The sequence below is a fragment of the Mauremys mutica genome, chromosome 4 (genome assembly GCF_020497125.1).
Source record: "Mauremys mutica isolate MM-2020 ecotype Southern chromosome 4, ASM2049712v1, whole genome shotgun sequence".
Lineage (NCBI taxonomy): Eukaryota > Metazoa > Chordata > Testudines > Geoemydidae > Mauremys > Mauremys mutica.
The window spans coordinates 63,754,622-63,782,383 of NC_059075.1; the positions used below are offsets into that span (position 1 = coordinate 63,754,622).

General features: G+C 42.4%; 1 protein-coding gene across 3 annotated transcripts in view; it reads right to left on the bottom strand.

The window, feature by feature from the left end:
* Positions 1–4,913: 4,913 nt before the first annotated feature.
* Positions 4,914–27,762, bottom strand: part of TTBK2 (tau tubulin kinase 2) — a 211,876-nt gene continuing 189,027 nt past the window's right edge. For all 3 annotated transcript variants that reach the window (XM_045014242.1, XM_045014241.1, XM_045014243.1), the window contains 2 exons: positions 8,427–9,715; positions 4,914–7,365 (listed from right to left, as the gene is read on the bottom strand). In XM_045014242.1, coding sequence (XP_044870177.1) covers positions 6,897–7,365; positions 8,427–9,715 — 1,758 coding nt within the window. In that variant the 3' untranslated portion in view covers positions 4,914–6,896. The remainder of the gene's footprint in view (positions 7,366–8,426; positions 9,716–27,762) is intronic.

Genomic DNA, 27,762 nt, shown 5'->3' on the forward strand with positions numbered 1-27,762 from the left:
GACTCCCATTCTCCATACATGGGAAGACAAGGCCCATCAACATTGTATCTTTGGGGGAAGATGCAAACTGTCCTGCTGTTAGAGCACCCTATACACTGGACAGTTCACAGATGAACTGATCCTGAAAGGAGACTAACACCTGCAACTCCCATTGGCGGAAGTTAAATTCCTTTTGAGAGTTGTGGGTGGTCAACACCTCTTATGGGCAGCCTTTTTTTGATATTGCTTTTGAGACCATGTGCTCTGCACCCCTGGTCACAGCAGTTGCTATAATAAACTAGGAGGGGGCATAGGTCTGCATGGTGGCCACAACACATTCATTTTCCAAATAAAATAACCAGCAACTGTAAATATCCTCACAGTGGACCCATTCCTTCAGTCCATACACAGGCAAAACCTCCACTGACTTCAATGAGAGTTTCACTTGCATGAAAATGGCTGGATCAGCCCAAGATCTAAGTTACCCATATGCAGGAGGAATGGAAGTAGTAGACAGTAAAACCTATAGATCATATAAGCCAACATTTGCACTGGATAAGGATATTGTTGAAGGCCTAAGAAGCAAAACATTTGAATCATCATATACCCATTTGTATATAAGCAGGGTTTCTTTATTTCAGCATTTCAGTTAAAGCCTTTGTTATATTCAAGCTCAAGTTTTGCACTGCACAGTCTCTAGCAATAATGAGAGATGGACCCTGAACCAAAACAGAGGCTCCAGATACCATGAATCTTTGAGGACGTTCAGGTCAATATCTGAGCCTTGCAGTTCAGAACACTCTCTTGTGCTAGCTTTATGCATCAGCCACATATTAATTTCTGAATATAATTTTCCCCTCGATGAACAACTTTTGCAAAGGGAGAAAGTCATTCCCATGATTCTCTGGCATGCATGCTGAGCATCTTGGAAAGTGACTGGCTAACAAAAAACAGCTATACTATACAGGAAAGATTGCAAGTACTAGAGGTTTGTCATTGTTACTCTTAAGAGACGCTATTAGTGACAATGGATGGAATGAAAGTCAAAATATAAATTAAAACTTGAATGGAGTAGCCACTAAGTTAACATACAGTACCTAGAGATAATAAACTATATATTTTTGTCTTAAAGGGAGATCTGACTCTATTAAAATAAAGACAAATGATTTAAAGCATAAGACTATAGAGCCTGCTGTGATTGTGATTATACAAACTCCTCTGCTTTAGACAGCGTCCTACAGGAAACCCAAGTAGTACGAGTCATTACACAATCCAAGTTCCCCCTTATTTAATTTATTTTTCCCAAAAAGATTTGTGTGTTTGTGTTTCAGGGGAAGGGGAGTTCAGGTGGGAGGCCAGAAAAGTACAGACTGGGTGTTTATGTATATTGTGGTGACTGTTAAGTATTCCTTAAGAGTCATTTGTTCACTGTCTAGTTTCCTTGCATTTGCACCGAAGATTCAATGAAAGGATTAGGCATTATACTAAAAGCTCCAGTAACAGTAAGGGCCATCCATAGCTTTTAACAGTTAAACACAGGGATATGGTTAAGTACTACAGCTTTTATCAATATAGTAACCAGGTCCCCTGACTGTGTTACAGTGGAAGCATAGATGAACCAAAAGACATTTGGAATGATGGTGTGTACTTTATGAGCCTAATCCTGCAAGCTGCTGAGCATCCTCAACTCTAACAGAAGTCAACAGGAGTTGGCATTCAGCAATTTACAGGATAGGGCCCATAAGAAAGCAAATTGTTATTTTATACCTGAGTGACTAGAAATCAATTGGACTGTGATTGCTACTCATTCCTCCCATTCATTTTTGGAAGGTTCATTTTGTCACCAAAATGAAATGTGCAAAAATATTTTAAGTGAAACAAAAAGAAAAAAATCATTATATCAAACAGTAGTGGGAGGCATGAACCAGTTCTTTGCCACTAACTCATTTTTAAGAGATTGAAATAATTACCCTCTGGCAGCTCTTCATTCTCATGTTGATGTTGCTACTAGAATTCATGTCCTTTAGAGTTCTGGGGAAAATGTACAATTCATTATGGAAAAGGTCACTTGCTGGCAGACAGGGAGACTGTAGTATAAGTCAGACATTGCCTAAGTTCTACTTTAGGGAGGGAGAGAAGAATGTGGTTTTATAGCACATTACAGTTCAGTCACTGCCACAAATGCTACTGCAATTATAGGGAGCATGGGCATTTTGCCCAAATTAGGACTAGGATTATGCCTGTGATTTGGAAGGGGGCTGGTGTGGGCAATTAGGCCAGGGATAAGTATGGGTAGTTCCAGGAGGAGGTCAAACTAAATGAAAGTACAGTGGGCCTCACCTAGTTCTGGCAGCTGAATTCTAAGAAAGAGGAGGCAATAGCTAAGGTAGTTCCCACACACTTTTATCCAAAAAATGGAAGGTGAATGGAACTACTTTTAAAGACCAACTTCAGTGTTTCCCTTGCTATAGTTAATTATCACACATGCCCCAGCAATGCATGGAACTAAGGCCTTGAAAGATGAAAAGCCCATCAGCCCACTTTTAAACATATAGGACAAGATAGAGCCCTGTGCTTCATGAGTATTCTGTGAGGTGAGGGCATAGGGAGCTTGTTTCTCACCCATGCAAACATCAAGACAGGATTTTGGTTTGTAGTTCCCAGAGAGGATATGCTTACTGGCTACAGGGAATGCCCTGCTCATATATACTGGTAGCTGGGGCTAAGTATGAATCCTTTTTTAGAGCAGTAGCACAGTTCACCTAGCAGCATGTTACCTATTCCCACCCTAATCCACCCTGCCCTGCTCTAGTGGCAGATGCATGCCTAGCATCCTTCTCTCTGCCAACTCTGGCATGTCGCATAACTCATTAAGTCAGGGGCAGGATTTTGCCTATAGTTAATCAAACAAGTTGTCAGTGTACCCTGAAAAGGTTTTGCCAATACTAAGATACATTTTAAAAAACTACAAACTAAGCTCACTGCAAAATAGCAGCACAAAAATCTGTTATTTAGAAAGTGAAATATCAAATGCTGGATTTTATTTCATTTAACACATTAAGGGATCCACATTGACAGCTGTGAAAAAATGCTCTGGAGGGCTTAGCAGTCATTTAGGCAGGGGGAAATTCTGCCCCTTTCCCAACTTCCCCCACTTGGCCACAAAAGCCCCCCGAAAGCAGTGGAACTGCCACAGTTTCAGAACACACGGAGAATACTGAAGAGGAACTGTGCAGGAGGAATCTGAAAGCCCTGTATGTCTTGGCTGCATGGCAGTTCTCTCCATAGAAATGGAGATTAGGATTGAAGGAGGGTATAGCCAGTGGGCCATGAACTAACCTTAGTGTAAGGGGAAGCTTCTGCAAACCATGAAGAATGGCTGCAGCTTCTCTGGGCCCTGGGGAAGATTCTCCCTTTTCTAAGCATGGCAGAGCTTCCTTGCACAAAGCCATTTACTTAGACTTTACACAGGGCCATTGTCCTTTAGTGCTTTAAACAACTGGAATTAAATGTATAATAATTTATATTTACACATTGCTGGGATTTATTCTTTATAGGGTCACTGATGATTACAGAGGCCCTTCTAGAAATATTACAAGGATGGCAATTACACAGGGCTTGATTACTATATAGCTACATTTGCTGATAGTTTAGTTCATAATACTCAATTTTGTTACCTTCACGGGGGAGGAGTTATATAACCAACAAAGTAAAAGTAGGAAGAAAAGTACAAGAGAGGCTGTAATCTTGACCTAGCCATAAATGTAAAGTTGCTTCTATTAGTAACTCAGTAGTTTTCTAACCAGCTACAAAATCTATGTTTGTCGCCCAAATCTGCAGTGAGCCACCACCAGGGACATAAAGTTCTTTTACCATCATTGCACTGAAAATGCCAAAAGCACCATCCTCTTCTTTGTGCTTCCCCCCATTCTGATGTAGTTCCTCTCTTTGTATTGGCAAGAAGTGCAAATAGTAATATATTTCTACAAGATCAATGTTCTCTCTTTTATTCATTAGTACGTAATATTGAACAATATGGATATATTTTACTCTGGCAGAGAGAAGGAAAATATCTTGAGTTTTATATCTCCCCTCACCCATAAAACAAACTATTCTTACAATAACAGTGATTACCTGGTTCTGGATTCTGCTATATCAGGGAGAAAATGTAAATACCTTATTTTCAGTATTTCAGGGTAAGGGCACAGAGCCCAAACCTGCCCCCACTGAAGTTAATGCCAAAACTCCCATACACCTCACTCATATAGGACTTAACTCAAAGACCAAAGCGAATGCTCCTCAGAAAATTGAGAATGAAAAATTATCATAAGCTGCCACACTGCCTTAAGAGACAGTATCAGCAGAGCCTTGGGGAGAGATGTCTACAATGGGATCCAACTCTCATTAGTGTATACTGCAAGGTGACAGGTAAGGAAATCAAAAAAGAAAAGATGGGGTTTGATTTTTTTTTGTCATAGTCATCTATTAGGTACTTATTAACTGTCACTGCTACTGTATCATGAGCAATGTTGCAGCTTAAAAATGCACATTGTGAAATGAAAAAACAGTAATTACAAATCCTATCTTGTAATCAAAGATACAGTACCTCTGAGTCTGTGCTCCTGTTTCACACACAAACAGACAAACACACAAAAAATATAAATAAAAGGAAAAGGCTGAGACACAAAACACTGGCTTGCTGACATATCACCAACCCTTCAGCCCTGTACTGAGGCATGAAGGCTATTTGACTTTGTGCATGCCAGGAACCTATTTTCAGGAAATGAGAGATGCAACGCCAAGAGTATTCAGACACGCAACAGAAAAAGAACTGCATCATAAATTACAAATGGAGAATGAGAAAGAGTAAGTGAATTTATATAAGCATATGTATATATATTTATAAATATTTATATTATATAATTTACCATGAGGACATGCAATCATTAGTATAGTACCTATAATACAATATAATACAAAGGAATAAGCCTTTCCAATGGTATAGTTCAGAAAGAGCAGGTATGCCCTACCTTTTGCATTCTACTGCAGTGCTTGAAACCTGAATTAAACTAAGGTTCCACACTGTGCTACATTACTTATGGAAAACAGTATACACAGGAGAAAGAAGAAAATCCCAACACACTCTGACAGAACAAGTGAAATTCAGTGCAGCTCCAAGGCAGCTGTGATGCAGCATCAGAAATGTGTTAGCTCAGAGAGGAAATATTTCCTTTTCAATCCAAAGGTACTAGTTTGGCAGCAAACAGAGGTTAAATAAAAAGCACAGATGCTGGCTAGGAAGGCATACGACTACAGCAAGCAGATCAGTAACTGACAGTGCTTCCACACATCCAGCACCCCTGGGACAGGTAGTATTCGGGATGCTAATGTATCTCTTTCAGACTTGTATTCCCGTTTTAAACTATTCTGATCCACTGTCCATTTCTGAACATAGTAAAAGCTGCCATATCCCTAAAGTGTCCTACAATGATCCTCTATAGCATATTAAGTGAGTACTAAAGGAACTTGTTTGGGGAAAATAGGCACCATGGACTTTATTCACAGAAAAGGGGTCTGGCTTCCCTAAGAGACATTTGGTCAAAAGGGAAGACAAAAATCCCAACAGAGAAGTTTTCTGAGATTTTTTTTTTCTTTCTGGTTATATTGCCAAATATTCTCATTCAGATTCTGTAGGAAGTGGGAGTGAAGGCCTTTATTCCTCTTATCTATAACCTAGCAAGTGTACAGGCTCTGCACTCACCTTTCAGCACGGAGAACATACGTACAGTCCATCTTCTAGACTTAACCTAAATTCCAAGGTAAAAAATGAATCTGAGTTTGTAGTTCTCTCTACTCCTTCTCAGCTTTGCTATCTTGGGTTTAATGTCAAGACAGCATCATTGTGAATAAGGTCAATAAAGGTTTAAGTAGTCCATAGCTAATAGGAAAATGATTGTTGTAACAAAGGCTCTCTTTTGCACTCAGACAAACAGGTTTACATACTTCTGACCAAATACACACAGCAGTATATGGTAAGTCTGCAACAACCCTCCAGCCTGAAGACTCTTCCTTTTTTCTCCCATCACTCAGATTGGAATGACTGTCTCCAGAATGTACATAATACAGGCCTGGAGAGGAGAACCATGGATCCAGAAGGAAAAAAGCAACATGACTGATGTTTAAAGGTTCTTGGATACTAACAAAAGACAAATGCCCTGCAAAATAACACTATAAAACTCAGAAAACGTTAAAACTTATTTTTAAAATGTCATCAGTATACAGGTGAAGTGTGTAATTTTTTTTTAGATAGGGGAATCTGTGCCATTGGAGCGGGGGGATGGGATGGACACCGAATGACTCAAAAAGAGATGTTCATAGCCTGACACTGAAAAGACTCACAAATTAGAAATATCATCTTCCAAATAATGTGCTTATTTAAAATTCTACAAATAAATGCCTGAGCAGTACCTGTCTCAGAGGTGGTGGTATCATTGTGGAAATAAAACCGGATGTTTCACGTTCTATTACATATTCTTTCAGAAAGGCCTTAAATAATTAGGCCAAATCTCCTAAGTACACAACATAAAAACCATAAATAAATAAAAAACCTTATTAAAACACTCACTTTAGAGATAATTTTAACTTCAAATGTTCCACACATCTTTGACTGTCCTTCTCTGGCTTCTACCACCCTCCCTGATCTGCTTGCTGCCTGTCATTAGGCAATGCCTGGCCACTCATTTACACACTATGGACTTGTCAAATAATTTATCATATATTTTCTCTCTTTTGAAAGCGAGGATTCAACACTGATTTTTTTGTTTTGTTTTTTGGGTTTTTTTGTTTAAATACACAGTACACAGACACAACATGCATCAAATTACAAGAAGGCTTTTACACCTGTCAAGGCTCAGTTCCTATCTGCTAAGTTTACTAGCCGATTTGCTCTTTCCTGTGGGGGTTTTAGTGTTTGGGGAGTGGTGGCAGGAGCTGTTGGATCCTTTTAGACCATTCTTGCTTGGTTTGCTGCAGAAGTGCTCTTGTTGGCAGGACCTCCTAGAGGATGAGGAGCCTGAATGGCTAGGAGGCGATTTACTCCTCCCAAGGTGTGGGGATGAACTCTTCTGGTCATGGTGGGGCCGTCCAGCCCGGGATGGTGAAGAACTGGCTGTACGGGGTAAGGAAGAGCTCCTAGGGGAGGCACTGGGGCTGCGTCGAGGGATGACAGGGCTTTTGGGTGGCGTTTTTGGGCTATGTGGTGATCCTGGACTCTTACACTGGGTGGAGCTCCTTGGCTTTTGAGATCCATTCTGAAGGATTTGAGCCAGACGAGAGATAAGGTCTGAGTCTGAGTTGCTGCTCCCTAGAACTCTGTACCTGCGTAATCTTAAAAAGAAATGGAGAGATTATTTCCACCATTTTATTGTGCTTTGTCCATTACAATGAATATATACAAACATAATATAAGTAGAAACTAGAGATGGGCCTTAGCTGCAGAGTTCACACCTGGATCTGAATTTACCTAAAGTTCAGAGGTATCTGGATCTAGGGTTTTAGTTTGTGTCCAGTTCAAATGGATACAGTACCCATGTTTGTGTAAGCCCCAACACATAACAAGAATGTCTTTATAAGTACTAGACAGAGGTGTCAAAGTGCATACTTATTTTGCTGATAATACTGGAAGGAGCATACTGAAGGGCGGTGCTTATCAACTCCTTTTTTGGAGGGGTAGCGTACACTCCCTGTCTACCACTGTGGCTGCAATCTGTCAGTGTGGAAGAGGGCAAAGTAATCCTACTACACCTTCCTTCAGAGGGTATTGCATCACTGGTGACACGTACACTCCTGTTATACTTGTAGTCTACTCATACACAGAACAGGATTATGGCTGCCCATGCACAGATGTCCAGGGGTGAAGCAGAGCTTCTGGAATCCTCTCTGTGCTCCTTTTCATTCCTGTGCATAATCAGTCATGATCTGATCTTAACCAATTATGTCTAATATTGTTCATCAAAATTTTCAAACTGTTAGGCTTCTAAATAAGAGTGCTTTGTTTGGTAATGGGTTTTGTGAGTGTTCAGCACTTTTGAGAATCAGGTCATTTTTATTTAAGTGTCTAAATATAGCTATAACTTTAAGAACCCGGGTTTGAAAATTCTGGCTATCTGTATCTATTGGAGAGTTCACTGGAAGGCTGTCACATTCTTCTGTAACACTTCAAGATATTATTAATATCTAACTGACGTGTTAAAGCTAAAGCTTTTTAAAAAAAACAGTTAAGATATTTCTCAAATGCTTTTTTGTGGTCAGATCACTCAAATCCAGGATTTTTAAAAATAAATCGGTTTACAAATGACCAACGTTTTGGACAATCACACGATACTCTTTGCAAGCTAGATCAAAGCTATTTTAAAATAAAATATGTATTTCTAGTTCATCTGTATTACCTGGCTTCTACCCCAGGCCTAGTTGGTGGTTTTCCTGGGGGTGGACGAGGAAAGAATTGAGCTGAGGTTGAACTGGTGACTTGATCAGTGGTAGCCCAGGATACTAGCCTTGGAATCTTGCTCTTTCTGGACTGTGAGCTACTTGGTGACAAAGAGCCATCCTCAGATTGTTTGCCCAAATGAGAGTCCAGTGTCACTCTGGAAAAGGAGGATAAGACGTCATCCTCTGAAAACGGTACTGGAACAGCTGCCACTTTTTCCTCCAGTGACTTGTCAGAGGCACTTGAGAGGTCACCAAGGAAAGTCTTGAGCTGTCTCTTTTCCACAAGTAGCCTGACCAAATCTGTCTGATGGGCCTTCTTTAGGAGAAGCTTTTCCTTTGCTGAAACAGGAGAAGTGGACTCTGATGTCAAGTCTATTTCTTGTGCTAAAACTGGTATGCGACTTTGTCTGACTACAAAGGGTGATCTAACCAAGTCTTTCTTAGATTGATGAGAACTCTCGTTCTCAGAAATACAATGGAACAGCTCTCCATTTCTGGGGGTATTTTTCTCTCTTTTGCCCTCCTGGTGAAAAAATGTAGTAAGGTCCATCTGGTGGCATTCCAAGTCTTCACTATGATCAATTTCTTCATTATCATGGAAACCATTTTCCTGCACTATTACTATTTGACTTTCCTGTCTATCAGCAAATAGGTCTATGACTCTTGATGGTGAAACCTCTGATGTCTCAGCTGCTGCTGACTTCAGTACCTCATAGTTTGCATCTGAATTTGGCACCAAGCAGGAAGTCCTTGACTGTGATTCATAAGCAGATTCAATAGCAGCTGGAGGTTTCCCTTCCACAAATTTTGAGCTCCCTGGTGGAGAAGAACTCTGCCCTTTGTGAGACATTTTTATGGCATCCTCAGAAACCACTGGAAGCCTTCCTTCTTCAGTTTCTACAGCGAGATTTCCAGGTTCTTTTTCTTCCTCCCTACTGCTACATTGTTCAAGTAGGTCCTTTTGGCCACAGTCTGCGAGTCTGACACATTCTTTGACGTGCCATTCCCTCTCAAGCACCTCATGGTTGATATGATTTAATTGAAGTACCAGATCTGTTCTGCTGGTACTAGTGGGAAGTGCACCCTCTGTCACTACCAATCCAGGCAAATCCTCCTTGGGAGAGGAAAATTCCACAGTGTGTTCCATAGGATGAGTGTTTCTGTCCCTCTTCTCTAGCTGGTGGCCATAATGAAAGCTCTCAGAGACAGATTGGGTGGATGCCACTGATGGTCTGGGTACTGTTATCTATATTGGAAAATTAAAGAAAAAATTAAAAGATAGGAATATTATCTTATACAGATCATATTCTTTAAAATGCAGATTTGCTACTGTATGTTCAAAGTGTTATTGTTCCCATCAATCATTATGTTCATATTGGAAAAGTAACAGCTAATTTCATAAATGACATTTGATTTACAGAACTAGAAAATAAAATTCTCTACCATCCAAAATGTATGGCATGTGAAAACAAGCATTATCTCTGCTGAAAAGGTCACATTCACCAAGAACCCTGCTGGAGAACAGAGCCAGCCTAAGGAGTAAACTAAGTTTTGTTTGTTATTTTTATACAATTTTGCATATTTTTATAAAAGTTTTACACATTCAATTTCATAGTAAAAAGTAATCCTTAACAAGCTATACTATAAAAATTACAAGACCCTGCAGTCAGGGATGGAAGATGATGAATAGTATTTCATAGGCTAGGATTAAAGAAGTGAGATTTTTGGTCAAGGCAGCAGATAGTTCCCACTGAGTCACCATAGTGTATAGACATATAGTCAGAGCTTGTAATGTTCATCAGCAGTGGAAATGATTATGGAATGTGAGTCTGGCCACAAAAGCCTCCTGGATTCACCTCTGCTGGAAGGTGAGGCTGATGACAGTTGCCATCGAATCTGCAATTTTATATCACACACTTCACTGGCACTTGCTGCAGAAATAGTCTTAAAGTGCTGGAGAGCTCAAAGGGCGTTTAGCATAATTAGCATAGTGACACCATTGGCTGGTAAAATCAAACTCCCCCATTAGATCCCAGGAACACATTTCACATTTAATACTGGTGGTATTCAATCTACTTCTGTGAAAAACAAGCAAACTGGGATTTGATTGTGACATGCACCCTGCTGGGGAATCTGAATTCAACAGCTGCATGGAGACTCTCACTCCTTTTGTACATCCTCTTAATAGTCCCATGTAACAAACATCCATCATTATAGAGTCAAACTTACTTTCATCAAACACAAACATCCAACTGATGATGTAAATTATTCACAGGAAAAATATGGAACATTAGTCATGCTGCATCATGATACTGAGGTTACAGAAATTAATGTCATTTATGTTAAGGAAATTATTACCACATCATTCTGAGATTTATTACACTGATTTTCTAATGTGCCTCACTTTTGGGTCTTTGTTCCATATTTGGGCTTGAGGCTGGGTTGGGCAAGCTAGAAATGGGAGGTCTGGCTTGCAATGTGGTTTTTCTACACCACTGTGTAGCTGGTCTCAGAGTAGCAGTGATTTGCAAAGCAGGTTCTTTGTAGTTCCACAGACAGCATGAGAGTCAAGCATTTTTCCTGTTACTTTTAGGGCAGAGAAAATGGGGTTTTCACTGAGTGCAGAGGGAGAGAAAGCAGGAAGTAGCACAGCAAAGAAGGCATCCTAAGGATTCCCAAATGGGACTGATTAAGCAGTATCTGCTGTTCTTACAGAGGATTTGCCAGGATCAATGGAGCAAGGGAAAACCCACACTCAGAAGTCTGGAGTCCTTCTGCAGCAAGAGATAAACTTTTTTCTCGTTTACCTGCTAATTTGCTTTCAATGACTGAATCAATATGCACAGTCCTGGGTTCTTCTTGTTGACTGGTCAGAATGGCATGTTGACAACCTATCAAACCAAAGAGTATTCACACCCTAAGGGACAGTCCTCACTTCTCTTATCTTAGTTTGAGTCTTTAATATGAAAGAAACATTATCTCCATTTTTGAGCAAGAAGTGTTTTTTTACTCCAGGATTCATGGAAAAATCCAGGATCTTTCAGGTGGGAGGGGGGATTTATGCTGTACTGATCCAATCTCAAAAAGCAAAGGGGAAGTAGGAATAAAATTTGCCTTTCCATGACTGGGTTCACTACTGCACAGATCCTGCATTTTAAACAATACCCTAGCAAGCACTCAGGGTGTAAAGGAAAAGGAACAAAGGACATTAGGGTTAAGAAAATGAGACAATTCTTTCTCCCCCATTCCCTCTCTGTCTCTGATTGATCTCTCTAAGGGATCACTTCTTTACGTATTCTATGTCTGAAAACTGGAGCTGCTCACCTGAACATACAGCCCACCTTTGTAAAGGTGTGGAGGAAAAGCCATCTGGTCACTTTATAAAAGTTTATTTACTCCTCTCTGTCTAGGAGGCCTAAAAACTGTGCAGGTTGAGTGTGATTTAATCCTGAGGAGAGAAGAGATCTCTGTTATTCTGCACACTGCTCTGGAAGCAGATTTTGATCCACTTGGAGATTTTTTCCTAGATCATTCAAGCAGGACCAAAAATGAATCTACTCTCTCTAAAAGAATCCAACTCAGTCATGTACATTTTCAGAACCCTCCTATGGTAGGTTTTGCCCGAATTTTCTTCCTAGAAATGAAAAAGAAGATAGGCCAAACAATGTCCTGGTCCAAATTAAATCAAATATGCAGGAGCGTGAAATAGAGCTGCTGTCCCCGGCTACCTTCTAAGCAAAGATGATTGCTGTCAAAGCCACTGCCTTAAGGTTCAGGAAGTGCAAGCTGAATGACAACAATGTTAAAAAGGATGCATCAGAGGCTCTCATAATTTTTAAAAAACTCAAAAGGGCTACAAGACCTCGGAGGAACTAAAAAAAGTAGATTTTTGTGAGGACCCAAGATACTAGAAGAAGAAACCTCCCCCCTCCTCCATGCATGGAGTTCCTTAATGCACTAAGAACTGATGTCTGTACCTCTAAGGAACTAGGAGCTAAACTCTTATGAAAACCCTCTTGAAAGAAGTCTAAGACAAATGAGACCCTGGCCTTCTTGGATTAAACCCTCTAGCCCTACACCATGCTGATAAAATAGACTATACTAAATAGCAGGCAATGGAGGATCTGCTCTCGTGAGAGAGGAGCATAGTTTGATTCACCTTATCAGAAATCCTCAACACATTCAGAAGTGCCCTGTCACAAAGCAGGCTGTGAGATTTAGGGCATCTGGATTTGGGTGCAACATTTGTCCATATTTTAGCAGATCTGGACACAAGAGGAGAGGGAACTGAGCCACCTGAGAGATAGACTCAGAAGATCAGTAAAGAAGGTCCTATGTGGCCTCTCCAAAGCCAAAAGAATCAATTGGGTCCAGTGAAGAACTGTCTTTTTATTTTTAAGTATTTTCCAAGCAAGCAATACAGGAGGAAGTCATAAACAAGGTTGGTGTTCCATGGAATGGCAAATGTGTCAGACTGTAGAGGCCCTAGAAATGGATACATGCCATAGTAATGAAAACAGCTTAATAGTTTGTTTTGCTGATGACAGAAATCTTGTGAAAAAATTCTATCTGAAGAGACCAATCCCTTGATGACATTTTTGACCTAACAAGCGGTCTCCTTGGCAATTCAAGTCACCTGGGATCCAGAGAGCTTTTACTGAGTACTCTTCCATTTATCTGAAGAGAAAGATGGCATTCTCCTAGAAGACTTGGGTTGTTGTGCCCCTGTGAGAGGTAACCATCATTGTGTTGTCTATTTTTATGAGAATACTCTTTCCTTTATCAATTTCCAAAAGGACAGCAGTGATATTTTAACCATCCTTAGTTCAAGTCTGTTTATGTGGAAAAATCTTCTCTCTTTGAGCGTGCTCTCTGAGTCAACAGAATTGTACTGTCAGGCTACACTGGCTGTGATGTGAAGCCTGCTTTGTCCTTGAAATGGGAAGCCTTTCAACAGATCCTATTGGTTTTGCCACCAGAGAAGAGAGAGCTTCATGTTCTTTCAGATTTCTACTGGATAGTCCAGATATTCTCCCTAGGCCCAGGAGGCAGGAAGTGCTGGTTGTTGAAGAACCGTGGAGCAGTTAAGAGCAATATGTGACAGAATACCATAATGCTGAGAAAGGAGAGAACAGCTCTCTGGGTGACTGAGCAAGACCATAGAATTAGAACTGCTAAATGATTTATAGCTGCACAATTCTCTCCTTGAATGGAAATATCCTTCCTTGAGCTCATCAGCAAACATACATGGCTCAAGTGCTCACAGGGAAAGGAAGTACTCATTTTGTGATTCACCATGAACCCAAGTCAAAAATGGCCATTGTCCCACTGACTCTCCTCAGAGCTTGGACTTTAGACTTTATCCACATATGCAAGTGATTTAAATAGCTGATCATGCAGAAGACTTTCCTGAAGATGGCAGCTGCAACTTCAGACATGGTGTTAATAAAATCCAAAGGAGCTTGTAATGGGGACTGGGTTTATCAGTGGTGCTGCATAGTTGTTTGGTTCCTGGGTTCCACCTCTCCTCCGTTTCCAGCATCCCTCACCAGCAATCACTCCAACACTGGGGCGGTCCACTTTTGGTAGGAAGTGATTCAGCCATTCCAGCTGGTCATCAGTTGAGTTCACCCCCTTCTGAGGTAACAGAGTCCAAGAAAATATATATAGTTCAACTTCCCCACAAAAGAAAGGGTCTTCATCCCACCTCCGAGCCCCTGTGGGTGCCATGCCCTTGACACAGGGCTTACAATGTCTCTATCCTCTCTTTCTCTCCAAGAGCAGAGGAAAAGATGGAAAGGAGTTTATGCCCCCTCCACGAAAAGGGTGGTTGGTAGGGGAGCCTGGGCTCTCCCTCTTCCCTGGGCTCTGACTCAGAGCCCTGTGAGAGGCAGTGATAGCAAACACCCCAGAGTGTTTCAGGGCTGCCTCCCAAGGCCACTTCCTACCATTTGCTTCCTTGGTTCATGGTGTGGTCAAATGCCTTACCAATGATCCTCTAGAGAAGCTAGAGCAAATATTTCCCTAGTCTTAGGGAAAGTCTAGCCCTTCCTGGTAGGGCCTGGGGTAGCTGTTGCTGGCAGAACCTCTCTATAGCCAGGGCTCCAGCTTCATCATCATTCAGGAACTCATGAGATAGGTCTCACCTCCTCTACCATCCTCACCCTCTTTCTGAGTTGTCTGGCTCCCTTTTAAGCTCCTCCTATAGCTAGAGCAAGCTCTGCAGGTGTGGCAGGGGCGAGTCATCTGGTCCCTAACTCCTTCTGTCCCAGTGTGGGTCTTAAATACCCCATTGCAGAACTGACACCAGTCCAAAAGAAAAGATGCATTATTTAAAAAGCCAATTATCCAGAGGAAACCTTAGACCTATTAGATCAGATGAGACTATAAGGATGTAGAGGGAAGTATTTATTAACATCACAGAAGCAGGATATCCTTTTGGTCTCTAGTAGTCAGGGTGGAATGGAGGAATTCCATCTTGAATTTTGGTTTTGCTTAAGGCCCAGGATAAATCTGTCCGCCACACAGCTCTTTTGGGGACTATAAAGTACCTGACAAATTCCTAGAAAATATTGTTCCCTTAGCACAGAGATGATGGCTCTGACCTCCAAGAAGTGGGTCACCTCTGAAGAGCATGTCACCTTCCTTATTGGCTGAAGAAAGAGGAAGGTGACATGCCACTACCCTTGGGGAGAGGAGGAAACTGGAGGAATTTGAGAATATAAACCTGGGACACCATGGACAGAACACAACTCAGTGAGGAAATTCATAAGCCAACCAATTGGAAATCTTTTCTCCTTACTGTCCATCCCCAGTGCCTGTGGGTTTGATGAAAGCAGATTATCAGAAGCATTTATTACAAGTCCTTTACTGAGATTAGAAAGGGCAACAGGGATTTCTTAGGTCCATACTTCATGGTAGATTTCTGGATGGAAAATAATGACTCTTACCTGCAAAAGAGAGTTTGGGATTTCTCACACTGGGAAGCTGGGATTGGAAGAGAATCCTTATTATCTGAAAGTTCTGAGAGATTGGCATCTGAAATCTCATTAAAAAATCTCCTGATTTAGGAAGCTATAACTTCCCCCCAGTTTAATCTACAAAGCCCTGCAAGATACTGAAGACAAGATAAGAATGTTAGCTGCTAGGTAGAGGGAATCATGGATCAAGTCACTAAAGTTATTAACAACTTGAAAAAATAAAACAAAACAGAAAAAGCCTCTCTCACTTTTCAGGGAATCTTGCTGTGTTATCCTCAGGAGAGTGATATCATTCATGGTCATCTGGTTGAAATAGGGTGCTTTTATTAAGGGGACATTCAGAGGTGCCTGTTCCTGCTCGGCTGTGGCTGAACAGAAATGTTCCCCACTGTTAGCCACACAGTGGGGGGAGGGGTGAAGCGTGAATGATCTCTCACACCAAACCAGCAGGCCCTCAATACAAGAGGCAAAATGCGACCTTGTAACGAAAGCACATGTGCTGTGTAATGTGAACAGCAAGGTTTAACATGAAAGTGTACCCATTGTTCTCTAAAATGTGTCTTTTTTAACCACTCTCCCTTTTCCTCCACCAGCTACAAATGTTTCTTTTTTGCAGAGGCTAGTGAAGATTAGAAGGTGAAAAAAACGCATTCGGGATGAAATGTTCTCTGAGCTCCTGCTGTCCTCCCAAACTGACAGAGCACAGCAGAATGCGTGGAGGCAGACAATGTCAGAGAGCAGGAAAGCACAATATGAACGCGAGGAGAGGTGGCAGACTAAGGGGAGAGAATAAGTGGCGGGCTGAAGATGATAGCTGGCATCAGCTTACTGACAGAAGGCAAGAGTCGATGCTCAGGCTGCTGGAAGATCAAACTCATATGCTCCAGTGTATGACTGAGCTGCAGGAAAGGCAGCAGGAGCACAGACCGCCGCTACAGCCCCTGTGTAACCAACAGCCCTCCTCCCCAGGTTCCACTGCCTCCTCACCCAGATGCCCAAGAACGCAGTGGGGGGGGGGCCCTCTGGCCACCCAGCCACTCCACCCCAGAGGATTGCCCAAGCAACAGAAGGCTGGCCTTCAATAAGTTTTAAAAAGTTTTAAAGTGCAGTGTGTCCTTGTCCTTCCCTCCTCCACCACCCCACCCCACCTGGTGCTTCCCTCCTCCACCACCCCTCCCGGGCTACCTTGAAAGTTATCCCCCTATTTGTGTGATGAATTAATAAAGAATGCATGAATGTGAAGCAACAATGACTTTATTGCCTCCGCAAGCAGTGATTGAAGGGGGCTGGGGGGGAGTGGATAGCTTACAGAGAAGTAGAGTGAACCAAGGTGTGTGTGTGTGTGGGGGGGTCATCAAGGAGAAACAAACAGAACTTTCACACCGTAGCCTGGCTAGTCATGAAACTGATTTTCAAAGCTTCTCTGATGTGCACCGCACCCTCCTGTACTCTAACCGCCCTGGTGTCTGGCTTCACATAATCAGCGGCCAGGCGATTTGCCTCAACCTCCCACCCTGCCATAAACGTCTCCCCCTTACTCTCACAGATATTGTGGAGTGCACAGCAAGCAGTAATAACAATGGGAATATTGGTTTTGCTGAGGTCTATCCAAGTCAGTAAACTGTGCCAGCGCGCTTTTAAAGGTCCAAATGCACATTCTACCACCATTCTGCACTTGCTCAGCCTATAGTTGAACAGCTCCTGACTACTGTACAGGCTGCCTGTGTATGGCTTCATGAGCCATGGCATTAAGGGGTAGGCTGGGTCCCCAAGGATAACTATAGGCATTTGAACATCCCCAACAGTTATTTTCTGGTCTGGGAAGAAAGGCCCTTCCTGCAGCTTTTGAAACAGACCAGAGTTCCTGAAGACGCGAGTGTCATGTACCTTTCCTGGCCATCTCACGTTGATGTTGGTGAAACGTCCCTTGTGATCCACCAGTGCTTGCAGCACCATTGAAAAGTACCCCTTGCGGATTATGTACTCGCTGGCTTGGTGCTCCGGTGCCAAGATAGGTATATGGGTACTGTCTATCACCCCATCACAGTTAGGGAATCCCATTGCAGCAAAGCCATCCACTATGACCTGCACATTTCCCAGAGTCACCACCCTTGATATCAGCAGCTCTTTGATTGTGTTGGCTACTTGGATCACAGCAGCCCCCACGGTCAATTTGCCCATTCCAAATTGATGCCCGACTGACCGGTAGCTGTCTGGCATTGCAAGCTTCCACAGGGCTATCGCCACTCACTTCTCAACTGTGAGGGCTGCTCTCATCCTGGTATTCTGGCGCTTCAGGGCAGGGGAAAGCAAGTCACAAAGTTCCATGAAAGTGCCCTTATGCATGCAAAATTTTCGCAGACACTGAGCATCATCCCAGACCTGCAACACTATGCAGTCCCACCAGTCTGTGCTTGTTTCCCGGGCCCAGAATCGGCGTTCCACAGCATGAACCTGCCCCATTAACACCATGGTGTGCACATTGCCGGGGCCCATACTTTCCAAGAAGTCTATGTCCTCATCACTCTCGTCACCACACTGCCGTCGTCTCCTCGCCTGGTTTTGCTTTGGCAGGTTCTGGTTCTGCATATACTCCAGGATAATGCGCATCGTGTTTACAGTGCTCATAATTGCTGCAGTGATCTGAACAGGCTCCATGATCCTAGTGCTATGGTGTCTGGGCTGAAAAAAGATGTGAAACGATTGTCTGCTCTGACGGAGGGAGGGCTGACTGACGACATGGCTTACAGGGAATTACAGTCCACAAAGTGGGTGGCTTTGCATCAAGGAGAAACACAAACAACTGTCACACAGAATGGCCCCCTCAAGGATCGAACTCAAAACCCTGGGTTTAGCAGGCCGTTGATTTCACAGAGGAAGGGTAAAAGGGAGGGAGGAAGCAAATGAAGACAAAACAAATCGGGTCTATTTCTTGTTTTGATCCACTCCATCTATCTTTTACATCTTTAGGGTGGTAGCAGACGATGCAGTTCGACTGCTAGCCATCATCATCTCCTGGGTGCTCGGCAGAAGATAGGAATCACCTGGCTGAGTCACTCCCATGTCTGCCCAGGCGCCCCTGACTGACCTCACCGAGGTCGGTTAAAAGAGCATCCAGGAATACGACGACTATGGCTACCAGTCGTAATGCACCGTCTGCTGCCAAAAGGCAATGAGATGCTGCTGTGTAGCAATGCAATCCCACATCTGCCATCACCCAGGAGACTTACGGTGACGGTCAGCTGTGCGGGCTCCATGCTTGCCGTGGTATGGAGTCTGCACAGTTAACCCAGGAAAAAAAAGTCACGAAAGGATTGTCTACCATTGCTTTAACAGAAGGAGGAAGGGAGGGGGGGCCTGACGACATGTACCCAGAATCACCCGCAACACTGTTTTTGCCCCAGCAGGCATTGGGATCTCAACCCAGAATCCCAATGGGCAGCAGAGACTGTGGGAACTGTGGGATAGCTACCCACAGTGCAACACTCCGGAAGTCGACACTAGCCTCGGTACTGTGGACGCAGTCCGCTGACTTAATGCACTTAGAGCATTTTTGTGGGGACACACACAATCGACTGTATAAAAACGATTTCTGAAAAACCTACTTCTATAAATTTGACCTAATTTTGTAGTGTAGACATACCCTGACAGGCATAACCTATACCAGCATAAGCACAGTTATACCTATATAGCTACATCTACACTGGTATAGCTACACCAGTTAAAAACCTGCCCCACATCTAACCAACATATCTATACCAGTGAACTTTGTAAGTGTAGACCAGACCTCAGTGGCAAAGGTAGGAATAGAAGAATCCAGGAGTTCTGATTCCTAGTCTACTGTGCTAATCACTAGAAAACATTATCTACCCAATGATTATAATTACTGGCTTTTCTCTACAAACTCGCAGATTGCTGTCTCAGTTAAGAAGTCCAGGGGCATTGATCAGCATCTCTTACAATTGCAAAAGTTTAAATATGTCTCAGAAAGGAATGCTGAGCAAACAAATGGTGAGATAAATAAGATATTCTCTTCCCCACTCATTGAATTGTCAGAAATTAATTTGTTTCTTTTATAGACATAAATCCTTTGGCCTCCACAGCACAATTTCTTACTTATACTAGATAGCATATAGTTCTCTCCATCTGAAATATGGAATGAGATTATTTGTTCTGTTTTTCTTTTTTTGCTGCCTAACATTCCATTCACCATATTGCCCATTTCTTGAAGAAAAAACAATCTGAGTAGATAGAAGACATCCATTATGAAATCTTACCAACTCCACTCTCCTCTTTTTAAACCTTGGATTGGCTAAAATAACTTCTATTCTTGGGGTGAAATCCTCTCATCAAATCCACATGGTGAACCTAAGTTGGGGGCTGTGGTTTCTTGGCCTGGTTCTCAAGATGCTAGCTCTGGAACTGCTGATCTGAGTCAGAGAGGTTGACTAGATGCGGCACTATACTATACAACAGCAGAGCTAGTGATACACCAAAAGATGAATCTGTGACCTTTCAACAAGAGCTTCTTCTCTCAGATCACACTGTCTGCTGCTACTGAAAGTGCAGATCTGCTGTTGCCTGGGACAGCAAGCCTCTTAGGGCATGTCAACACAGCAAAGAAAACCCTGTGTTAGGCCCATGCCAGCTGACTCGGACTTGTGGCGCTCCACCTGCAGGGCTGTTTCACTGCTGTGTAGACTTCTGGGCTTGGGCTGGAGTCTGGGCTCTAGGGCCCTTTGGGATGGGAATGTTCCAGAACTTGGGCTCCAGCCCAAGCCCAGAAATCTACACACCAATGAAACAGCCCTGCAGGCTGAGCCCTGCAAGCCCAAGTCGGCTGGCACAGGCCAGCTGCAGATTTTTCTTTAATGTGTAGACATACCCTTAGGAACATTGTGACCAGATCTGTTGTTAATCTGCTCCTGATGCCACTGTCAACACTTTCTCAGATGTATGAAGCATTATCATATTACATACCTCTCTATGGACAGCTCATGTTGCTCCACCATCAGTTTAGTTTACAACTCAAAAGTGCTCTCCATGTTTTTTAATGCTTTCATAGACTCACTATAGCAAACTTCATGTATCTTCTCTCTCTCTCCTTCCTGCATCTTCTGCTCATCTAGCATTGACCCTCTGGCTCCTCACACAATCTAGACAGTTTTATTATAAGTCTGTATCTTCTGCCATCTAGAATAACTTCCCTATATCTCTCCATCTCATAGATGCTTCATCTTATGTAATGTTTGCTTCCTTGCTTAGTACAAACCTGGAGGTTCTTCGAGATGTGTGGTCCCTCTCTGTATTCCACTGAGGGTTATGCATGCACACTATGCACCCAGAGATGGAGAATTTGAAAGTAGTGTCCTTTGGTCCACGCATGCGCCTTGACCCGCCTCATGCCTCCATCTGAGGTGATAAAGGAATGCATCGATGATGATCCTCTTGTCTCGGAAGGAAGGAAGGGAACCCCCACACTTACGTGAGATGGGTCTGTCCACCACTGGAGGGATGACAGTACGTTAGAAGGGACTGTCAGTGTGAAATCCATGGAGTGATGGTTTGGTTAGTAACTGGACTGGAGCCACGTCTGAAGGCAGCAAAGATGGAGGCACGCAAAAAGGGTCACTTATGTACATAAAGCCATGTGGCCCCAGAGGAACAAGCAAGTCCTGGCTGGTACATAAGAATTGCTCACAATGAAATTTATGACATCGCTCATTGCCTGGAACCTGTCTTTCACTAAATAGGCACGTGCTGTGACCAAACTGATCATAGCTGCTATGAAGTCCAGAGACTGTGTGGGATCTAGGATCAATTTCTCAATGTTGATGCTGATTCCGAGGGATGAAAGGAGGTTGAGCAACATGGAGGTTGATGCTTGGGCTTCTTGCCTGGACCATACAGCTAGAAGCCAGTCATCAAGATATGGACACACAAGGACCCTGTAACATCTGACATAGGCCGCTACAACAGAAAAATCTTTGAAGACGACTTTGGAAGCAGTGGCTATTCTGAAGGTGAGCACTTGTACTGGAAATGGTGGATGCCCACTGTGAATCTCAGGAAACGTCTGTGGGCCGGATGCATATCGATATGAAAATAAATGTCCTTCATATCAAGAGCCTTAAACCATGTCTTTTTTCTAAGCATAGGATAATCACTGCCAGTGTGACCATACAAAACTTGAGCTTGTGAATTAAGCAACTGAGATGTTGGAGATTGAGGATTGGATATCTTCTTGGATATCAGGAAGTACATTGAGTAAAACCCCCTTCTTTAGTATTCTGGGGGAACGCGTTCTACTGATCCTCACTGTAATAAGGAGTTCACTTCTTGAGTGAGGATTCTCTCATGAGAGTGGTCACTGAAGAGGTACATGGAGGGGGGTATTGGAGGAGGTGCTGTGACAAATTCAATTGTATAGCCATGGCGGATGATGTTCAACACCCATTTGTCCCTTGTTATCACACTCCAAGTGTGTGAAAAGAGTGTTAAACAACCCCCAAAGGGGGTAGGATGGTCATCAGGTGGTAGGTGCAGCAGTTGGTGGCTCTTGGGTTTGCCTCAGAAATACTTGGCTGGAGATTGTATCTGTGACATTGAAGCCTATGAAAGGGGCTCTGGAAAGCAAGATCTGAGTCTTTTGCTGTTTTCTTGGGGGCTCACAAGGTCTCTGAGGATAGAAATGGGGGGACCTATAGCACTGGATGAATGGTGGGCGGTGTAATTTGCACTTTGGGACAGGAGTGTAGATACCCAGTGAATAAAAGGTGGCTCTGGAGTCCTTGAGGGTATGTAGTTATTCATCTGTTTTTTGGTTAAGGGAGGTCTTCAATAGTGTTCTGCACCTCCCTCAGGAAAACAGAGGAATGGAACCAAGATTCCCTACACATAATTATGGCATAGCTATGGCCCTGGAAGAAGTATCTGCTGCATCCACTGCTGATTGGAGGACCGTCCTATCAGCTTCCCTTCCTCAATAAGCTCCTGAAAACAAGCTTGGTTGTGTGGTGGCAGTTATCAGTAAAGTCCCTGAAATAACTGTAATTCAGGAAATTATATGGGGTTAATAATGCCTGATACCTTAGCCCCACTGCCCAGGGCTCAAGCCCTCAGGCTTTGGCTTTGGCCCTGGACACCAACAAGTCTAAGCCAGCCCTGGCGATCCCATTAAAATGGGGTCTCGACCCACAGTTTGAGAACCACTGCCATAATCACAGCTCTGTGAAGCTCCTCAAAATATCCCCAGATCTCCTTGTATAACAAACACACCTCTATCAACCTGTCCCACCTATTGCCTCCACTGTTCTCAACATCTACATCTAAAACACTGAAAGCAACTGGAGTGCATGCAGACAATTTCCCATGGCTCTTGCCAACTCTGGGGGGCAGAGTTAAGGAAGGGCATGTGGTGTCACCAGGTAACCTTAACTGTGTTTTTCACCATTTAAACTATATAGCACTACTATCAACACTGCTGGCACAGTAGCTATACTGGAATTTGCTGCTCCATCCCAGCTGCACGACACTCCTCTGTTGAGATTTCAAATACTGTGTATCGTAAATTAATGTTACTCAGAGCAGAAGTAACTTTAAACTGTAGGTTTATCTAGCCTCAGTTACACCTTTTTGGAGAGAGGAACAAGCTGTTCTGAGCAACTGTGTTCTGATTTCTCCCTTCTGCCAGGTTACACCCTATTTCTTTATACATCTATTTTACACAGAGGGATCACAGAGTGAGAGGAGGGAATGTAAAGAGTGTTTGTGATAGCTCTGTACTTCCATATTTTCTAATATATTGGGTGGTGGGAGCTGGGGGGGAAGGGTATTTTTATAGATTTACCTGAAGGTAAAATTTTCTGAGTTTACAGTTGTTGTGGTTTGAAAACAGCAATGTTCTTTTAAGGTGCTTTCTCCCTTTAGTTATTGATACAAATGTACAATCTTAACTCTAGATTAAGGAAGCTTTTGTTGTGTGACCTAATATAAATGCACTTTAAATGAATGAAATGAGTAACTGCTTTCAGAGAATATTAGTTACATCATTATAACAAGTGGTTAATAGGTATCCATATGACTACATGAGATGCTCACAAAATTAGAATATTTTTCTGGAAAATGTATTAAAAATTATAGAATGGGCACAGCATTTATTTACTGTTAATGGAGAACTGGGAAGCAGTTGCATTTATAATAATAGTATTACAGGATCTCCTGCTGTCACAGAATGATGGTAAAAGTAATATTTTTCTTGAGTGCAGTGGACATGTCTCCAAACATACAAGTCCAGGGTTTCACTTGACCCTAATTTCAAAAGGCCTGAAAGGATGGTATCCTAAGCTTCTTTCACCTTCAAAATTTCAGCCTTCCATTTTCACCTCTATAGTCACCAAATTCCTTTCTCTTCATGGTTGCTTTCATCCTTCTGTAACAATGACTGAGGTAGAGACTATAATATAGCCAGAAGGATGGCCAACTCATTGCTTTTCCTTCTAGAAAGTTAGAATCTACTGGCTTCATAAAACAAGATTTTGGATTCTGTTGCAAAATCAACTGATGGGCAACTGCAGATCACACTTTTAGTACCATATATTATTAACTGTTTTTAAATCTAGATTTTACACAATAGCTAATAACTTCCAGTAAGATGTTAATTAGTTCCCAAAGGAAGGTTTTTCATAACTCTTACCTATATACTCTGCCTTTCTAATTAAGAAGCAACCTAAGTAAAATAAGACACTGAAAATTATAAAATAATATATTTTAACTCAATCACACACAGAGGCTTTACAGCTGAAATATAAGACACTGTCCATTTGAAATTAAAAGGTTTACTTTACTTTAAATGAGAAATCATTGGTGCTAGTTTGCTTAAAACACATATTACTTATATAGCTGGATTCTTAAACAAGTTGAGTAGTAACTGCAGTGAGTGTGGATTGTATCAATATATATATTTTCCCTAGTTCTGAGATGGTTTCATTATATACAAAATATACGGCTGAAGTTAAGCAATTTATTAGTTCCTTTTCCAGCAGTGAAATGTATAATTATCAGAAACATTAAAAGCATAAGATAACACTATTCAGATTTTCCTTTCCAAGGCTATACTATAGCTCATTTCTAAAGAGCTACACTTTTCCAAACTGGATATCTGTTTTGGAAGATTAAAAAAATTAATTGTTCTGGTTTTTTTTTAAACCCAGAGAGGGACCCCATTAACTCTAGTTTTAATTTGTCATGAGAGTGCACACATACCCTGGCACTCAATCACATGAAAACTGCTTTTATACATTAATAGTGCTGGTTTCAAGCAGCAAACTTGGGGTTGGATTTTGAATGCCTTCCAAAAGGTTTAAGATTTTTCAGATCTGGAGATGTGGTCAGGTCAAATATAAAGGTAGAAGCCATTTGCAAACTTCAGATCCTGGTTCAGATATTAAACACCCCAACATTTTGGTGCTCGTAAGTTTGAGTTCATTTTTAAATTTTGTTATTGCTCCTCTGCACATGTATTTTTGTTTTAACTGTGTGCTATAAAAATGTAAAATATGGACCTTCAGCTGCAAAACATTAAGGGCCAAAAGAGGTCTGTAAGGCCCCAAATCCTTCAATCAGATAGCAGGCCCATTCATGTGCATTGATCACTATTAAATTAAATGGGACTCTGCAAAGTGATATCCTCTCATGGATCCAGTCGTAGGACTGGCATTACATTTACACTTGTTGCTCACAACTACTTTGTGCCTCAAAAAGGGAGAATTTGTGAAGAGAAACAGCATTTGCAGGCATAAATTAAGCGGATCTCAGGATATTTGATCAGCATATGCAAATGCAGTTTGCATACACATTCTGTGTGTTGTAACATTAAAACTACTGTACACACAAACTGTTCACACAGTAGTTTGTTCACTGTACAAACTACTGTTCACACAGGTGAAAATTAAGAATCTAGATCAAGGCTCCTTTGAAAATCTGATATGAAGTGACACAATCTTTAGGAGTTTGTTGAAATTGATAGGTTTCTCATACTCTTTTTTCCTTTCTCAAGATGTAACTTTTTCTCTTATCTCTCATTCTCTGTTTTTATTTATTTTTTAAATTAGCTGAACCAATGTTAGCAGGAGTGGGAGCGCTAATAAAGATAAGGCTTCAGCTGCTTCTTGCATTTTTACCCCCATGTTTAGTCAATGTCCTTTTCAAAAGATGATTCAGGAGGCAGGAGTCTTGTCTACACTAGGGCTTCCACCAATTTCAAAATGGGAAGGTATTTTTGTTGTTGTTTTCTTAACTTCTCCCCACCATTCACAAGCCTTTAGAGATGTGATTAGAGCCCAGTTCCTCCTACCTCAATGGTAAATTACTATATGATCCAGTCTGCAATACAAAATGTGTATATATGCACAGCGCTTAAACATTTTAGAGGCCAAACTATAATGTAGCATGGCTTTGCCTCTGTGGATACAAGGCCAGGGGCGGAGCATAGCTTTTTGACATAGTTATAACATGGTTAGGTGATCCCAACCATGCTGGCAAGATCAAGTCATATTATAACACAGGTGGTCACTATCATGTATAAAGCTCCATGTTTAGAGGGACACTATCAACTTTCTTCGATTGCAAGCTCTTCAGGGACAGGACCATGTCTTCAAAAATATTTATATTGTATTTTCCACAGTGGGGCTCTGATTCTGTTTTGGTCTTCTGGGTGCTACTGTAATACAAATATCAGGACTACTGTAGTGTATAGGAATGGGTAGTATCCCTCTAAATAGTTTTTGAGCCCTCTAGTGGCACTCATCATGTTCAGTGTTTTAGAAGTTGTCAAAAACTGGTCAGAGCTTGTACTTAAGCCTGGTCTACACTAGGCGTTTAAATCGGTTTTAGGAGCGTAAAACCGATTTAACGCCACAACCGTCCACACTAGGAGGCACCTTATATCGATTTTAATGGCTCTTTAAATCGGTTTCTGTACTCCTCCCCGACGAGAGGAGTAGCGCTAATATCGGGATTAACATATCGGAATAGGGTTAGTGTGGCCGCAAATCGACGGTATTGGCCTCCGGGCGGTATCCCACAGTGCACCAGTGACCGCTCTGGACAGCATTCTGAACTCGGATGCACTGGCCAGGTAGACAGGAAAAGCCCCGCGAACTTTTGAAATTCATTTCCTGCTTCCCCAGCGTGGAGAGCTCATCAGCACAGGTGACCACGCACAGCTCATCAGCATAGGTAACAATGCAGTCTCCTGAGAATCGAAAAAGAGCCCCAGCATGGACTGCACGGGAGGTACTGGATCTGATCGCTATATGGGGAGAGGATTCAGTGCTAACAGAACTGCGTTCCAAAAGATGAAATGAAAAAGTATTTGAAAGAATTTCTAAGGCTATGACGGATAAAGGCCACAGCAGGGACTCAGTGCAGTGCAGAGTGAAAGTTAAGGAGCTCAGACAAGCCTACCAGAAAACCAAAGAAGCAAACGGAAGGTCCGGGGCAGGTCGAAAAACATGCCGCTTCTATGCTGAGCTGCATGCAATTTTAGGGGGCTGCGCCACAAGTACCCCACCCCTGATCGTGGATTCCGAGGTGGGGTAATCTCTGCCATGGCTGAGGATTATGCAGACGGGGAAGATGAAGATGAAGAAGAGGAGGAAGACCTAGCAGAGAGCACACAGCACTCCGTGAGCCCCAGCAGCCAGGAGCTTTTTATCACCCTGACGGAATTACCCTCCTCCCAGCCCTCACAAGCAACTATCCCAGACAATGACGCCATGGAAGGGAGCTCTGGTGAGTGTACCTTTGCAAATAGCAAACATTGTTTTTTAAGCAAGCCTTTTTTAATGATTGATTTGCCCTGAGGACTTGGGATGCATTCGCAGACAGTATAGTTACTTAGAAAAGTTTGTTAACATGTCCGGGGATTGAGAGGAAATCCTCCAGGGACATCTCGATGAAGCGCTCCTGTAGGTACTCCAGAAGCCTTTGCAGAAGGTTTCTGGGCAAGGCAGCCTTGTTCCGCCCACCATGGTAGGACACTTTACCACGCCATGCATGTAGCAAGTAATCAGGTATAATTGCGTGGCAAAGCATAGCAGCGTATGGTCCCGGTGACTGCTGGCATTCAAGAAGCATCCGCTCTTTATCTTGTTCTGTTATCTTCAGCAAAGTGATATCGTTCAGGATAACCTGGTTAAAAATCAGGAATTTAAGTAAGGGTGGTGGCCATTTTTCTACTGGGTTCGTGGACTGCAGCAGCTTAAAAAAAAACCTTTCCTGCACGTAGCGAAGCGGGGGGAGGGGAGGAGTG